Here is an 18,227-nt window from a genome sequence, read left to right on the forward strand (position 1 = left end):
CATTTATTCTCTCTCTCTTTCAGTATCAATCAATTCAATGGTACCTCTAATAAAGTAAAAATCGACAGACAAAAAGTTACACCATTGCAACAAATTCCCAAAACATGCCTCCATCCGCTCAATGAAGATCTTTCTCTTCTGATGAAACTTTCTTTCCCAAAACTACATAGTGCACCTTTAACCCAAATTACTGCTACTTAAATGTACCCATGCTCTGAGTGTAAAATAATTATGGTTTCTGTAATAGTTTCCTGGCAGTTTTCTTCATTATTTACCATCTGTGGAGCAGCTGCATGATTTTGTCTGTCCACCTCAGTGAGAAACTTGTTTACAGTTATTTTTCATGTAAATTAAACTGTGTCTGTAGATAATGATAATAAAAAATAAGGTATATGTAACTTGTGTTGATGGTGTGTTACCCCTTTAATTCAGGAGCGACAGATGTACACGCTGCGCGCCTCCGCTCACCTCGACGTGCGCGCAGCCGATATCCAATCGCGACCGTTAGCTGGGGCCGGGCAAATGCGGTGGTACCAAAGAGGAGAAAAAATCTGACCGACCGTGCCGGGTGATGTGAAAAGTCACAATACCACATCAAAACCAGGCTTTCCCATCGCATGCTTAGACTAGTCGAGGGGATATGAGAATGGCCTTTTATCAGCGGGTAAGTTTGTGTTTATTGCAAGCGTCTATATTTTTGTTTTGACACTTAGAAAGACTTGTTATTTTTGACGACGAATTGCCTGCAGTGTCTGCGCTTTCCCGTTGCGATCTCAAAATGGCGGAGAGGCCGAATGCTAAGCTAGCTAAGTGGCAAAGTTGGCATTCACGAGAGCATCGATTGAGCGACTGGACATTACGATATTCCAGCGGTAATATTACTCGGTTATGTTGAAGGTGGTTGCTGTCGTGAAACCCACTTCTGTACGTCGCGGTGAATACGTGATTTGGCATGGAGACACTTGTTGTGAGACCTAGCTAGCTGAACATTTGGCTAACGTTAGCTGCGTCTATTTATGGAAGTTCAGTGGGGATGAGCTAACGTGGTACGTTAGCCGGGTAATGGCTAAATAATATATATATTCTGATCTTGCCAGAAAATGCATAAATTAAATGCTTACATTGACCTAGTGATATTATGTGTTGTGTAAACATTTAAATGTGTGTGCGTAGCAGTTAAACCAATGTTGTCTTGTACTGAGGAATATTAACGCTAGCTACTAGCCCTAAAATCAAACTTGGGTTACATATCTCATTCCCCTACACATTTTAACAGCTAACTGATATTTCATTCTCAACAAGTGACGATGTTGCTCAGCGTGGACCAACGCCCTTTGTGTGTTTTGGTATGGTGACTGTGCGGTAGTGTAAAGCTAAAGCTAGCCTGCTCAAACTGACAGCTCCAGTTAACGTCTACGTTATCGTGCTAAGCTAACGTTAGCTGGAAAGGGCGTTGCTGAGCCATTGCTGCAACTTTGCCCTTGTGGGCATCGAAGCTTGGAAATACGTCACCCGTGCTAGATTTTGAAATCAGACCTGTTTCTTAAAAAACAAAGATAACTGTCTTTAGCTAATTTGGGTTGTTTTCATGCATACTGCAAGCTCCCTCAAGGTAATCCATCAAGGTTTGATGAATCACAATCAGGGTGGAGACTAAAAAAAAAGGATCAGTACGAAATACTGATACTGACTCATGAGCTGAATGCTCTAGCTAATTTGATAGCCAGTAATTGTCTAGTAGCGTCTATCGCAAAGCATCAGATCTGAAGGCCCATGTCTGAGGAATATGCACATTTTAACTCCAGCATCTTAAGATATTATTTACCTGTTTTCTAATATGATAAGATGATGTTGAAAGTGCAGAGAAGGCTTTGCTTTATTTTTACACGAGTCCCTACTAATTTACTGAACTACATTTATTTTTTTTATTAAGTAAAATGCTTCCTAATTAAATGTGAATTCAAAGCTGGATTGGTGTCATGTTTTAATGTTTTGTCACAGCTGTTTTGATATTCTGTCACTGTCTTCTCACGTTTAAGTCCTGATTGCTGGCATGGATGACACGTGCTGTATGTTTTAGATAAAGGTTGAGTAACTTTTGAACTTAGTGTTTTTATTGTGGGGCCATAGACTAATACCACCATAAATCCCAAGAGACATCATCAATAAAGGAAACGTAATGAACTGTTGTAGGCGGCCAGTTAAAGGAGAGCAAGGATTTGCCTCAATGTTTGGTTTGTAATCAAACATTGCCTTATGGTTGAGTTTGTGCCAGCAGGGACTTGTTTGGCCTGAAGGTCACCCATAAGGAGGAGCATTGTACAGCAGCTTGACACAACCAGAGCATAATGACAGAAAACTTGATATGCAGTCGAATGAATGCCTGTGGCTGGTTTAATTGGTCTTTGTTAGGTTTACACTGATTGTCTCAAGTCAGTGCTTTTGTTTTTAAAAATTCACTCCTGCTTTTAAAAGTAAAATTGAAATTACAAGAAAAACAGTTTAGCAGTATAGAAATGTATTTTGATTACCTCTGCCAAGGAGGGTATGTTTTCACCATGTTTGTTTGTTGGTTCGTCAGCCAGATTACGCAGAAACTACTGAACCAGTTTCCACAAAACTTGGATGAAGGAAGGGGGTTCGAACCAGGATAAACAATAGATAAAAGGACACATCCAGGAATTTTTTCTCTCACTCTCTTTAACATTGCGAGATAGGTTGTTGGTTCGACATTTTTGTTAACTTCTCAGGAAATAATGCATGGATCCTGATGAGAAAATCCAAGTGTGCTATCTATGAGTGAGTACAATTTGAAGTTGACCCTAGATCTGGTGATCTTAAATTATGGTTAAGCAGTCATGGGTGGACTGGAGTGTTTCAGTGCTCTCTACTGAGTGCCATTCTAATTTCCTGTTGCATTTGTTTTATTCATTAATGATGTTTGACTTGATTATCCATTTATGAAAGTGAGTCAGGAGAGTCAAGACATGTATACCGTCTGGTTCTACTTCTGTAATCCAGATGTGAAATGGTGTCCCCGCCCATGGGATGAAACTTTTATTTAAATCCTCAGTGTATAAATCGTGTGAAGTCATGGAGTCGTCATTTAAACACATAAAATTCTAATTAAAGTGCCCATTGAACATATAGTTGATTAATCGATTTTTTGATTGGCCATTTGGATTATTGGATTGCTTATGTAATGAAAACTGTTCTGTAGTTCCAGCTTCTCGTGTGAGGATTTGCTATTTTTTTTTAATGTTGTAATTGGTATCATTATAAATCGACTATCTTTTGGGCTTTCGACTGTTACTGTGACAACACAAGACATTCGAATATGTCGCCTTGGGCTTTAGGAAGCTGTGATGGACAGCTTGGAGAAAATAATTGATGATTTAGTTGAAATGGATAATAATTATCAGGTAGAGTTAGTTTCCATCTGATGTTACCATAGCCCAAAGCCATGTTGTACCATTTGATTACATCATTTCACTAACAGGCAAACATCCCAAAGTTATTCAGTTTATAATATGATGCATCTCAGGAAGCAAGTCTAAACACTCCACCGTCATGATCAAAAGCCCTGAGGAGGAGCCCTGTTGATAGACAGATTGTATTTGAGTCATATGAGGATCTGCTTTGCAAATGGATTTCTACATTGTGTTAAAGAATTAATTCATTTATACCAGAACTAATAACAGTTGGAGAACATGGGCACATCACAGCTGTTTGTTCTACCGAACATGGCTCTGTATTCAAGGCAAATTTTCAGTGCTGCCAGGGAAGACAGATGAGGCATCATTGACGTCAGTCTGATATTGTAGCCCTATGGGAGCTTGGTCATATCTTCTGTTAAGCTTTTTTTAATTTCACAGTTTAAACCAAGACAGTGATAACGTTTTGGAGTTCTTGAGAAAGCAATAGAGGTGTACAAGTTGTTGCGTCGGTGTTGTGATAATGAGTGGATGAAGAGAGATAGGAGGCTGCTCCACCTCCTTGTGACGTCTGTTTTACTTATTGGCAGGTAATTTAAATATGGTGTCATGCTGCCTATGCCCAATGGCCTTTACATTGACGCATGTAGTCTGTCACATATTGTGGTAAGATTGTTTCTCCATCTAAAATGCATTTTTATGACTCAAATATCAATTGTTCAGCATTCAAAGCAGATGTTTTCTTTGGATTTATACTACAAATGTCCCAATCAAGTTTGTTTGGTCCTGATCCAGATTGGAGTCCTTTTTAATACTGCATAGTGCTGGTACCAAGTCTGATATGATACTTACATTTGCCCAAATGTTGATGGTATATTTAAATGTATTTTGAATCAGAAGCTGTAACCTTCTAAATTTGGCACACTTTCTTTTTCACAAGTGTATTGATACATATACCAGAGGTCCTGGGTCAAAACTGTTAAGTTTATAAGCTTAAATTATTGATTGATATGAATGAAAATTTTACTTAATTTTGTGAGAAGTTAGAGAGAAGATCACTGTTGTAGTTGTTTGGAACTACAAAAACAACATAAACACAGCAGTTAGAGTGATGTTTCTTTTACCTCAAACAATCTTTGGCATAATGTAGATACTGGCTTTCATAGAACACACAAACATGACAATAGACACGTTTTATTTTGGCCTGTTGTCAAGTTATTCAGAGAGTTAATCAACAATGGCTAGTGACAGTGAAGGCAACAATCAGTGCTGGCCAAATGAGAGGCTGATCTCTGAATATTTTGTACACTAATCTTTGCTGATTTGTATCACTGTCAATCACTGGTGCGATGAAATAATTCTTCATATTCACAGTTTGATATATGGGCTGATATTCATTTTCTTTACGCAACCCATAACATGGATAAAACCCTTTCCATATTTAAGTGTTGCTACATCACCACTCATTGGTACTACTGAATGATGATACTGTTTCAGAACATATCTTTGGCATTTCTTTATTTCAGTTTTCTTGTGACTTATCGATTAACACAAATGGTGATGACTTGTGCAACTACAACATGCTAGTATCAGCCGATACATCTCTAATTCATACACACTGCGGATTTAATAGCAATAGCAAGCCACCAGATTGAATAAGTAGTTAATTTTAAAAACTTAGCTCGTACATTGTGTTTTGTATCACAAAGTAACATAAAATTATAAAATTGATGACCAATACAATCAACTGTTGAATGAGTTTCATTAGATTAAACTCTTTGCACATGTGACACAACATTTCTCTACCATCTGCACAGAATTTTTTATTTAGATGACAGACATTTGTCAGACAATAAAATGATGTGTGTGATGTAATTACAATATGAATACACACTCAGTTGATCAACAATAATATTTAGTAATTGACCAGCCATACTTTTAGATTGCTGTCTCAGTATTTTTGCTAACTAACACCAGCTTTCATTGGCTTCATTGTAAGAACTAGCCACATGGTTACCTATTGCTGCAACTTTTAGTTGATTAATTGAAATTTGACAATCTAAAGAAAATTAATTGCCATTTTTTCGTCATTTCCAAGCAAACATTTGCTGGTCCCAGCTTCTTAAATGTATGGATTTACTGCTTTAGTTAGTCATTTGTGATAGTGAATGAAGCGCCTTCATTTTGATTGTAGAAAATTCATGAAGGCTTTTGGACTGTTAGTTGAATAAGATAAGTAATCTGGAGACGTTACTTTAGGTTTGGGAAATTGTGCTGAGCATTATTCTCAATTTTTTAACATTGTATAGTCTAAATGATTAATTGATTCATCGTGTAAAATGAACAGGAGATTTATCGACTATAAAAATAGGTGCAGCCCTGTGGTTACCCATTCAGAACCATAAATTAGTCGAAGCCTCTCTCTTCTTGTGGTTCACTTTTTCAATTTGTAAATTTAAATTATGTTTCTTGTATGTTTTTCAATTTGATTGAGTCATCCAGCATCTGTAAATTGCGCGAGTCTCTGATTTCATCACCGTGGTGCTGTGCTTTTGTACATTTTGCCGTCTGTCCTTGGCAAATTATGCTAAATTTGTTTAGAAACAATGACTTGTGTGATCATTTGAACTTGTCCCTCACTGGCATTTCTAGAAAATAAGTCCTTGTTATACTTTAAGTGGACATCAGCTTGCTTGAAATTCAGACTATGTCATAGCTTCCCCCCCAATTAACAAATGTATTCAAGGACTACAGAAGAAACTGGTCTTTTCCCTTTTGTTTTGCTTGCAAGATCAGCCTGACTATGGTGTTCCAGAGGTAGGAAGGGGTCGGTTCAGTATCTTGCTCAAGGAGACTTGACTTTATTGCACAAACATACTAAAGATCAAACTGAGGTCCTGTCCTCCTCACTTGGGCGTAATCTTATAGCTGTCAAATTTTGGTTACGGATTCATGACGTTATGTTGATCTGACCGTTGTATGATACAACTGTTTCTTTACTTCAAAATTACCTAGTCCAAGGTGATGACCTCAAATGTCTTACTTTGCTTACAGTTCAAAAGCCATTCAGTTTACAATGGAAGTAAAATAGGAAAAAAGCATATCCTCGCAGTTTAGCTCACATTTTATCAAAGTTGGCAGTTAATTCTCTGTTTCAGCACTTATCTAAGCTTGTGCTACTGTCTTTCAGAGCCAAACTTTTGACCGCTTATTCTGTAATGTTGTCAAAAGGCACCTTCTTTAATGACAGAGGGATCAAACTTCATACTGCTATAATAAAGCTTATCCAGAGAGTGAAACCCTAAGCCAAAATATGTTTATTTCTCACTAGAGACTGACTGTAGGCATGTGTCTACACTTGAACAGATGCATATTGTATTATAACATTTGGCTTTCCTCTTCCTTTGGTACAATCTTGTTTATGTGTGCAAATTCATTCAAAGCAATCATTGCATTTTAGGAGAAGTGAACCGAGTGTTCAGATGATCTCACAGGTTGTAAACAAACCCCCTCCACATCATGTCCTTTGATAAACCTGATATATAGACAGGACCTTGAACCCTTCTTCATTTATGACTCTGACTATGTTCCCTCTTTTCATATGATAACTGAAGGACTTGTGCAGGCCTTGAAGATAATTTTTACTTATCGAAACCACATCTCATTCTCCTGTTACTTGTTTATGTTGCTTTCACTTTTATCTATGGGTCCCCTTCAAACATATACCTGAAATACAGTTGCCAGTGAAGCTCAGGAGTCTCAGGCAGGTGCAAAAGCTACAGAGATTGTCTTGGTTGCGTAATAGTTTAGAGGTTGGTCTGTTTGGTCAAATGGCTATTTTTGAACCAAGCTGAGAGTGCTGCTCAGCTAAAATCACTAGCTCTGTCCTGTCTGCTCAGAGCATTCGTCATGTTTGCAGGCAGGAGAAGGAGTTCTTTCTAGGACACTGCTGGCACATCCCTGGCAAAATGTTTTGTTATCCTCTGCGGCTGCCATGTTTCACTGAAAGGAAATACTCCATTGCTCAGGTTTAAAGTAGAAATATATGCAGAAGGAAAAATCTGGATGTTCGAAGAGTATCAGTCAATTATTTATTTTCTTGAAATAGTCTTGTTTCTAGAAGTGGCAACTGGCGATGAACGAAGATGCAGACAAAAGAACGATGCACCAGACAATAATACAGGCAAGGGCGGCTCGCTATTAAGGTCCTCTCTGTGTCTGAGGTTAATCCTGTTAGCTACCGTCCAGTCCCTTCTTTACATTGCACTGTCAGCTGTATGGAGGACTTGTGGTCTCTATCACTTAGAAACCAACACACACACACACACACACACACACACACACACAGACTGTAGGTTGTCTGGTCTAGCCACTAAGCAGCTTAGTGCTATTGTGGCCCCAGGTGCCAGCAGTGTTGAAGCTCAGGAAGTGAATGTTCTTATTAGCTTCACAATCCCTGGGTGGTGTGTTTTGATTTGTCAGCGTGTGCTGTTGATCTGTGCTCTTCTGTGGGGATGGTCTCCTAGTATAATCAAGAAAAACATTTTTTAAAAAGCCCTGCAGGTAGAATTAGTAGAATTGGTTGCTACTTTTTATTTAAATTTTTATATATGTATATTCGCCCTACATCCAACACGTAGAGCGCTGCTTGTCCAGTCTTGCGTTGTACAGTAAAACATTTTTTGTAAGTATGTTTTGAAATTGATTGTGGCAGCAATAACTGGTCTAAAGGCGCATGCATCAACGCATCAATGAATGAACAGGAGGATGACAAAGAACCCCTTTGAAGGCTTTTTTCCCTACTTCCCATCATTGTTTTAGAAAACATTGTACTTCCCTACTTTCTTGCCTCTCTGCTTCATTCACCAAAACCTTGTTAAACTTAAACTGCACTGTCAGGCCTGTCACTGGAACTATTTTTATCAGATTATACTGTCCAAGAAATTGTGATAAACAATATAATTGTCATAATAATATGATAGCATAATTCAAGTACACCCTTTAAAAGATCAGTGAACTTTGAATGCTTAATAATATTAGACACTGGAATTGGAATGTAAAACAGATAATATAATATAAATATAACATAAATAACAATAAATAAAATGGATTATTGGGCTCTGTGAACAAAAATTGCATGTTAACACAACAGGCATTATTGAGGGCATGTACATATAATCTACAAGTCATTAAATTTGTACGATAAATTACTAACATAATTATTGTGACAGGCCTATGTACTGAAAGTTTTTGTAGCAACTTGGTATTTTTACCATGCAGATAGGAAAATCTCATAAGAATGGACTTTTCTTTTAAAGCAACATTATGTCAGAGTTTGTATTCACTTCTGTGTGTAACACAGCCGTTCTGTAGTGAGACAGTACAGTACGTAGCAGTTACAGGTTGCTTCAGGGACCTCAGTAAATCACAGAATAGAAGCAGAGCAGCTGGAGGACATTAGAAGGAAAACATTTTCTCCATAAAATATGAGTTGCTTTAACCAAGTCAGTGATGGTTGGTACTGTGTGCGACGTAGTGCTGGAAAAGCGTTACGCAGTGAGTTTGGACTCCACTAGCTGAAGTTACATGGTGCAGAAACAAGCGACGAAGGGGCGGAGTGGCTGACAATCCATTCACCGTTAATATAACATTATTATGAATTTGAATCTGTTATTTTAAGGGGAAAGAGCTACATAATGTTGCTTTGAATAACTTGTCATGAAACCTAGCTGTACAGGTTGCTCTGTTGCTTCACTTTTCCTGTTTTTCTCACTTCTCTCTCTCTTCATCAGGTGATGGGCACATCTAAACAGTGAGTGAGATTTGGGCCAGCGAACAACTTGTGGAGCCTCGTCCCGACAAGTTGATTGACAGCAGAACCTCCAGTTCACCTCCCTCTGCGTGGCCCTCTCTTCGCCACGCCCTGAGTCTCTGAAGGAAGAACATCACTGAGGGACCGGACGCCTCCCCACCACACGCTTCCCAGCCAGACTCCCCCAGCACATCACCTCACCCTTACCTCCCCAAGAGGGAGAGAACAGCAGCCACCATGGTGCTGTCACAGAGACAAAGAGATGAACTGTGAGTGCCTGGATATAAATATGTGGTTGTGCAGGCTCATTAGACATGCAAACAAGAACAGACATGTAGATGAACACACATGAAGAGGAGCACTTGAATTTAAGTGTGTGTACATGTAGTCTTCTTAACAAAACCTTGAAGTTTGTCCACAAGGTGAAGATTACGTCACATGTTTTCTCCTCTTGATGGAAAGCTGTTTGAGCAAAGTCATCCAGAACAGGTTAATGCAGATGTTGTGAGAACGCGCATTCCTTCACAAGAATGTGTAATCATTGAGGAAGAGATGTGAGCTTGAAGGTGCTTCACTTGATAGCTGCTTTTTGAATATTTCATAACCCACATGACAGGAGCAGAGAAGTGAGGGGGATGGGGAGAAGGAGGAACTTAACAAATGATGGCTGGTTAGTTTGAGCAGCACTGTGCGGTGGCTGATCATACGGTATGCACCCCAGTCCAGACGGCTCCAAACAGCAGATATTTTATCTTCGCAGTGTAACCCTTCTCAGTCAAGAAAATATCTGTGCTGATGAGTTTGAATATGTTGATTTGGAGAATTAAGAGGAAATCCTGCTGCCATTGACGGTCTGATGTTTGCAGTCTATAACAGACATTTGAATTAGGGTTACAATTATCAGCCATTTAAAGTAGTCCTGAAACTGCAGCCTAAATTTAGCTCCGTTACTCATGAAATATTCACCCTTCTTCTCATAAAAGAGTGGTTCCACTCATTTATATAACTGTGCACACACATCTGTGTGTAGTTGTGTGTTAGTCTATATGTGTGTTTAAAGTTGTTTCCATGTGCTTGTGGTTGGCCAGTCCCTGCGTCGTCCATTCTCTCTTTGTGACGAAGCTCTGGTTTCCATGGCAGTGCAAAACATAGTTTCCCATTGATTCGGCCTTTATGTTTTGTTTTCTGTACTGAAGGATTGTAATTTCTTATAGCACTTACTCAGATTTGCTGTCATTTAAGGTGGAACTGTGAAACTTGAATCCCCACTGCTCTCATTTGTTAGACAGGGTGTGGTCTCCTTTCTTTTAAGAAGGAACCAGCATTTCTCTTATTCCCGTTCTCACTCTGACTTTGTTGACAGGTAATTCATTTAGCACTGTTTTGGGCATGGTCAAATGGAATTGCCCTCATACTGGCCGCTTAAAGGAAAAGTTCACCCAAAATAAAACTTAAGTCATGATCTACTCACCCTCACGCCAGTAGAAAGTCAGGTGAGGTTTTTGCAGCATTCTCCTAAACAACTGAAGTATACGAGGACTTGTTGTAATTATGCTGGACAAGCTATGGAGCCATTTAAATTCTTTATTTTTGGTTGACTTTTTAATGTGTAATACAAGTCCCTATCTGCTTCAGTAGTTTAGGAGAATGCTGCAAAACTGTTTTGATGTGAAGCTCCAGAAATGTTTTGTGGACAATGCAACTTGCTCAGCATGGGCGTGACTAGATAATGACTAAATTTTCATGTTTGGCTGATCATATACTTTACAGCAGTAGGTTTATGCTGGCATCTGTGAGGATTGATCTGTAATTAGTGATGCAATCTGAAACCTTTCAAAAATCAATTTTATTCCTATTTTTTCAGAAACCGGGCTATAGCTGACTATCTCCGTTCCAATGGATACGAGGAGGCCTATTCCACCTTCAAGAAAGAGGCAGAGATAGATATGGTAAGGAGATGCAGGTGCACAAAAATGTCAAATTACAAACTATGTGTATATCCATGTTCAAGAGAGTGGATCCCTCTGTCAGTGTCTGTCCTTTCTCCATTTGTAGAATGAAGAGCCAGATAAAAAGTATGCAGGGCTTTTGGAAAAGAAATGGACCTCAGTCATCAGATTACAGAAGAAGGTAAGTTTGTGCTAGCTGATGTTTAATATATAATTTTTCAATAATTTCACATGTGTAAGCCAGGCCAACCCTAACCTATAGAGAAAAAAAAAGTTTTTAGAAATCTAAAGATCGATGGTGTGATTTATATTAAATTGTTTCCTATCTAAAACAAATGATTACATACATGTATCTAATGAGTTTTCTGACTCCTTTGCTCCTTGACTCACTTCCCTGCCTCAGGTGATGGAGTTGGAGTCAAAGTTGAATGAAGCGAAGGAGGAGATGACACACGGAGGATCTGTCGGTCAGAAGAGGGACCCCAAGGAGTGGATCCCCCGTCCCCCAGAGAGATACGCCCTGAGTGGGCACCGCGCGCCAGTCACGCGTGTCATATTCCACCCCGTCTTCTCTGTCATGGTCACAGCCTCTGAGGATGCTACCATCAAGGTGTGTGTTTATAAACAAAGGTTTCTGATGTAACCAATACAACAGCCCCGCACTAAATCTTCAGTCTAATATTATAGTCTAATACTATAATATTGTTGAGACTGTCGACCCACAGGGATTTGAAACACCATTTAATCTGATGCAATACAATCCATATCACTACAGCATCAAGAATGCTTAGTGAGTTAAATCAATACCTTTCTGACACAGTTTCAGGAAACACTGGGGTTTATTGTGTGTGTATTAGATCTTATTACATTTAACTTGGTGTACCTGCATTACAGCTGGTAGGGATGTATCATGGTACACTGGGAGAAATGGTATTGATATGTTGCATAGTGATGTATTGATACAATATGATAAACTGCTTAAACTTTTGAATAAAACATTTTTAAAGTTGAAGGAAATTAAAAACAGTCTTGACCTACTGTAGTACTGTAACAGTGCCCTAAAAACACTGATATATGATGCATGAATTTGTTCATAAAGGTCCCATTTGTACTCTCTGGATTCATCGAGACTCATTTAGCTTTTCTCATGTTCAAATGTGTCTCTAGCTGTAATATAAAAGCACATTGATGACTATGTACAGCAGTAATCATGAGCAAAATCGGTGTTGCAGCACACCACAACATAGCCTCTGCAGCCCTGACCCTCCAGATCAAAGCTGTACTGCAGATCTGAGCCTGTTCTCCCTTTTTATCCTCAATGCTTCTGCTTCAACACGCCTTCCCCCCCCTGCCTCCTCCCTTTATCCTCCCTCCCTCCCTTCCTCTCTCCCTGCTTCCCTGCCCTCCTCCCTTTATCCTCCCTCCCTCCCTTCCTCTCTCCCTGCTTCCCTGCCCTCCTCCCCTCTTTTTTTTCTGCTTTGTCACTGCTCATCTGTGTGGAGATGGGCTGATGCTCGTGTTGTCAGAGGCAACACTCCCAGAGCGCAGCACCTTAGGAAACATGCAAATCTGGCCTTCCTTCTTTTTTAGCCTTTTTAATCATTAAAAAGTTAAACGGTGCCAGTAGATTGTTTCTTTTGTATAACCTCATTGTGTCTTTAAGGATATTCTCAACCATTTAAACTGTTTAAACACTTAAAATACATCTCTACATAATTAAATATGTGAGGTGGGTGGGACTGAAGTGCCTTGCTGACTGTGGCAGTCTGTGTCTGATTTTAGGTGTGGGACTATGAGGCCGGGGACTTTGAACGAACCCTGAAGGGCCACACAGACTCTGTGCAGGACATCTCCTTTGACCAGTCGGGAAAGCTGCTGGCTTCATGTTCAGCTGACATGAGCATCAAACTTTGGGACTTTCAGGGGTTTGAGTGCATCCGAACAATGCATGGTAAGAGATATTTACAGAACTAACTACGGTTATACTAAAAAATCTAATTATTAAGATGAACTCAGTTGCAGAACTAAACTCTTGATTTTGTCGTCCAGGCCACGATCACAATGTGTCGTCTGTAGCCATCATGCCAAATGGTGACCACATAGTGTCTGCCTCCAGAGACAAGACCATGAAGATGTGGGAGGTGGCCACTGGGTAAGTAAGGGGGAGCCTTCTATCATTTCTCAGTACCACAAGTTCTCACAGAGACTCAGATTGATGTAATTTTTAATTTTTATCATAGCTTTTCCTCCCCCCCCCCATATTCCAATTTCTATATTTTCATTCCTCCCTATGATCTGAATTTTAGCCATTATGCATTTATTTTTTATTAACTTATGCTGAAACCTGCTCTTTTAACTTACATTTTTTCCATTCACACAGGTACTGTGTGAAGACATTCACCGGCCACAGGGAGTGGGTGAGGATGGTGCGTCCAAACCAGGACGGCTCGTTGATTGCCAGCTGCTCCAACGACCAGACGGTGCGTGTCTGGGTGGTCGCCTCGAAGGAGTGCAAAGCAGAGTTGCGGGAGCATGAACATGTGGTAGAGTGCATCTCCTGGGCCCCTGACAGCGCTCACCCCACCATCCTGGAGGCCACAGGTTCAGAGGTGTGTATAGCTGCTGCAGGATCTGACATTTACCTACAGAGGATGTTTGTGTATGTTTGGTTCAGCTGAAGGGTTTCCCACACTAATTTATGACGATGAACCATGTGCACTGAATAATGACAGCCTAATAAGACATTCATGCACTTTTATTAACTAAAACTCTTAATAATAAACAGAAGAAGCACTATTTCTTTGAGGCTTTTGTGAAGACGGTGGCCTGGCTGGTAATTGAAATTTTCACAGAAGATTAGGTGCCATCAGTATCTTTTAGACAGAAGGTTACAGGGATTGGACAGACTGTCACATCACATGTTTCTTATCATTCTGTCACAAACAACTGGGGATGTGAAGAACTCCCCTACTTATATTTATCTTAAGGTTGTAGCCTTTCAAAAACATTGCATTCACGTATCTACATCTGTTTATAAATCTATACAGCTGTGCTAGCAGCTCTGAGAGACTACTTGGGTGCAGCGATGCTATGAGTTTAATGCTAACATCCACATGCTCACATAGATGATGCTAACATGCTGATGTTCAGCAGGTATTATGTTTACCATGTTCACCATCTTAGTTTAATGGTTAGCATGCTAATATTTGCTAATTGGCAGTAAACCAAAACTTACAGCTGAGGCTGATGGGAATGTGAGTTTTGTAAGTAGGGATGCACGACAAGGATTTTTTTACTGATAACCAACAATAACCTTCTCATGGCCGATTTTTGTATTTTAAAAAGAAGTTCATAACGTGCAGTTTCTGCACACCTGAGGTTAAGAAACACCAGTGATGACATGTTTGGCTCTCTTTGTCTATACAGCGTAGCTCTACCCATGTGCAGCAGTTTGAGGTCATGAGTGTGACAACAGTTTGTTGTGCATGTTCTCGTTCTGCTTTAGTGTATAAAAGTGCATCACAACCCAACTCTATAAGGTGCATACCACCACCTTCTGTATCAGAGTGTAGGTGAAGTCACTGAAAGCAATTTGGCTAAATATTATCAGCTCCATTCATCAGCTATAATTTCACAGATACCTATAAATGGAGGGTAATATACAATTCTCTATAATATAACGTGCATCACTATTTGTAAGTATCAGGCAAATTAAGATTTTTAAACACCATAAGAGTCATCCATAATATGAAACATTGCCACATCATCCCTAAGAAAGCATTATTTTGTTGTCCTTCATGTAGCCAATTACTGTTTCTTGCATTTTCCCTGTAACTCTGTTTTCCAGAGCAAGAAGAGTGGAAAACCTGGCCCCTTCCTTCTCTCTGGCTCCAGAGATAAAACTATTAAGATGTGGGATGTCAGCATCGGCATCTGCCTTATGACTCTGGTGAGTAGTCTCAGCGATAGTGTATCATCTAATGGTATTCTACTATTTCAGCGTTACAGCTTGTGAATGAGGGGAGTGGCAGATAATCAGCCGTGTTTCTTTAGGTTGGACATGACAACTGGGTGCGCGGGGTATTGGTTCATCCTGGAGGAAGATTCATAGTGAGCTGTGCTGATGACAAAACCCTTAGGATCTGGGACTACAAGAACAAACGCTGCATGAAGACCCTGTGTGCCCATGAACACTTTGTTACCTCTCTGGGTAAGACACAGTTCATCTCCTCTATCTCAAACTGCTGAACCTTTTAAAACGCAGAACTTATGCCCACTTTTCAGATTAAATTCTTGAGTATATCTTTAATGCAGCGTTCTTGAACACATTTCTACCTCTTTTGCAGATTTCCACAAGACTGCTCCCTACGTGGTGACGGGCAGTGTCGATCAGACAGTCAAAGTCTGGGAGTGCCGCTGAGCCCTGTCCTGCTCCCCGCCCCCCTAACTCCAAAAGCAGCCCCAGCCTACCCTACCCCACCCCTCCCCTGTACCCTTACTCCCAGCCCAGACCCTCACCTCTCGCACTCCAAACCATAGTTGACCATGGCGCTTTACCTTCTCCCCGTCCCCTCCCCTTGCTCCCTTCTCTCCCTCCCTCCTCCCCTACATCGGTCCAGCCCTATTAAGATGACTATTGTCCTTTTATGTAAATTATCCTGGATGTAGGGTACGCTTAATAAATGTCACGCAATCTCTGACACATAAACACACTCAAAAAGATAAGAAGTATTCCTTGCATGGTGAATCAAACAAAAAAAAATTGTATACTGTTAAATTTGCCGAATTTGCATACTGTTCTCATGACTTCCTGTCGGGTCAAAGGGTAAATATCCTTGTGTGCTGGCGCAGGTGGATTTCGGTTAACTGACTGACTGCACCCCTTGTTAGAGGGGGTTTTGTTTTGTTCTACTCCATGCCTCCATTGTTGCGTTTCTGTCACTGCGTGGATGGTGATAGAGAAGGTGCGAGGAAAGTGAGCATAAAAGAAAGAGAACGAGTGGAAGCTGTCCGGGAGAAGACGATTACCAGTGGAAGAAAAAATTAAACAGGATGCAGCTCCCTAGTCGAATCACACAAGGTTCTGTGGGCGAGTGCACGTGTACATGTGTGTATACATTGTGTGAGTGTGTGTGTGTTTGTATATTATGACAGGAGAATCTCTCCGCTGTCTGCTCTGATGGTCAGAGGAGAGAGAGGAGGCAAAGCTTCTCACCCACTGTGTTCATTCGTACTACTTCATCTCTTTTAACAAACTTGCTTTCTAGTAGACACTCACAGGACCTTAATGATCCCTAAGCTGCTGAGAGCACAGGCAAACACGCCCCATAGCAAAAGTGTGTGTTACAGAGGTAAAAAATCTGCTCACCTTTTATGAGGTTTGTGTGTGTGTGTGTATGTCGGCACAGAGAATCGCCCAGTGCCCTCTCGCTCGCTATCTCTGCCTTGTTAACCCATTGAGGGCTCCCTCACACGGGATTTTCATTCTGCTTTCTGTGGTCTCACTGCTCTCTTTACACACACATACACTCACAAATGCACATACACGCACAGTAAAAGTTGTGTATCAATATATCTGGATGTCATTGTTTGCAACATAATGAAATAAAATTCTGTAAATATAAGATATCAATGTGTGTGCTTTTCTTTTGAGGGAAGGAGATGAGATGGAAAAGACTTCTGGGAATCAGACAGGATTTACCAAGTCAAAGTTTCATTGTGAGGTCAGATACTGCAGCACACCTTCAGTTCATCTCACATCAAAAACATACCTGTGCTTTGTCAATCTCTGTTAGTACTCCTATTTCAAAGCAGACTGTTATATTGGAAGTGTTGTTATATCTGTCAGAGTATTATATTAAATTCATCGGACCTTGTAAAATCCCAAAGCTGTACTCCAAATACTTTTGTAGTTAGGATTTTTTTTTATTTTGGCCCTTAGAGCTAAATTTAATCATTTCTGTGATTATTTGTATGTGTCGTTTCACTAGATTGTGTTGAAATTTGTCCTAAACATTCAAGAACCCCTACAGATACTTGGCTACATGTGTTTATTTATTTTTTACCCAAAAGAAAAATCTTACAGTTTCAAAAAAATCATATCTCCACCAGTTTTCACTTTGTTGCAACCAAATGTTGACCACATTTTGTTCTATCACATCTAAAAAATATGTGGTCCAGCATAAAAAAATGGATAGACGCAGATCTTGCTAAATATTGATTCGCAGCTAAAAAACAATTTTTAACCTATTTTGACAGCATATTTCCACAATGATTATTATAATCTCCTTGAAGCTTTTTCCTGTGAAAGTGTTGTCCTTGTAACTTTCATTATTGTTACAGTTTCAACTTTTTCTTCAATTTGCAAGTGCATTATCAACTATTGATGAGGTGCCTGTGCAGAGCCCAAAGGATATCAAAAGACAATATCCACCCCAGCCACAGTCTGGCAAGCAATACAGAAGTATCTGCTGGTGTGCCACGAAAATAAGGAGCAGCTTCTTTTCTCAGGCTGTGAGACTCCTCAATTCCTCCTTATCACCCCAGCTGAAATATTTTTTTTTATTTTCATAATTTATTAGTTAATCATCCATTTATGTAAGTTTTGTTTTTATAAGAAGCATAAAGGAATCATGAATTAACCTGTCATTATAAAACTTTGACTGTCCCACAAATTTAGGTGCTTATTTTAAAAAGGGGTCTGACAACTTAAAATCATCAGACTGAAGTGTTTGGAGAGAAATGGGTCACTAGACAAAAACTGGAGAAGCACTGCTCTAGACAGCGAATATTATTTATGTATAACTGCTTGGCTGTGGTGCACAAATGTAGATCTGGTGCTGCACTGCGGCCTATCTTTAGACAACTTCTATCTGAACAGGGGTCACATGCAGACTGTCAATGCTGGTATTAATTCAGATAGTAGAGGAACAGATCAGTCCTGACCTGGTGGGTTTTAATTTTAATGAAAGAGGAGGACGCTCGTATAACAGACAGTTTAATAACTTGTGACGTGTATTCCTCAGGTGTAGC

At 39.9% G+C, this 18,227-nt stretch overlaps 1 protein-coding gene across 1 annotated transcript; it reads left to right on the forward strand.

The window, feature by feature from the left end:
- Nucleotides 1-496: 496 nt before the first annotated feature.
- On the forward strand, nt 497-16,821 carry pafah1b1b (platelet-activating factor acetylhydrolase 1b, regulatory subunit 1b). Its single transcript, XM_084373977.1, has 11 exons — nt 497-664; nt 9,227-9,515; nt 11,111-11,195; nt 11,302-11,376; nt 11,599-11,805; nt 12,978-13,146; nt 13,245-13,347; nt 13,576-13,804; nt 15,043-15,144; nt 15,249-15,405; nt 15,542-16,821. The coding sequence occupies exons 2-11, from the start codon at nt 9,484-9,486 to the stop codon at nt 15,613-15,615; spliced, it is 1,233 nt and encodes a 410-aa protein (XP_084230103.1). The 5' UTR covers nt 497-664; nt 9,227-9,483; the 3' UTR covers nt 15,616-16,821.
- The last annotated feature ends 1,406 nt before the right edge of the window (nt 16,822-18,227 follow it).

Source organism: Pagrus pagrus (assembly GCF_965226575.1).
Source record: "Pagrus pagrus genome assembly, chromosome: 14".
Lineage (NCBI taxonomy): Eukaryota > Metazoa > Chordata > Actinopteri > Spariformes > Sparidae > Pagrus > Pagrus pagrus.

Excerpts from the sequence above, each read along its gene's own strand:
- pafah1b1b (XM_084373977.1), top strand. The coding sequence starts at position 9,484 with ATGGTGCTGTCACAGAGACAAAGAGATGAACT. Across the intron at positions 11,377-11,598 it reads TCATCAGATTACAGAAGAAG|GTGATGGAGTTGGAGTCAAA; the intron begins GTAAGTTTGTGC and ends TCCCTGCCTCAG. Across the intron at positions 15,406-15,541 it reads ACACTTTGTTACCTCTCTGG|ATTTCCACAAGACTGCTCCC; the intron begins GTAAGACACAGT and ends CCTCTTTTGCAG.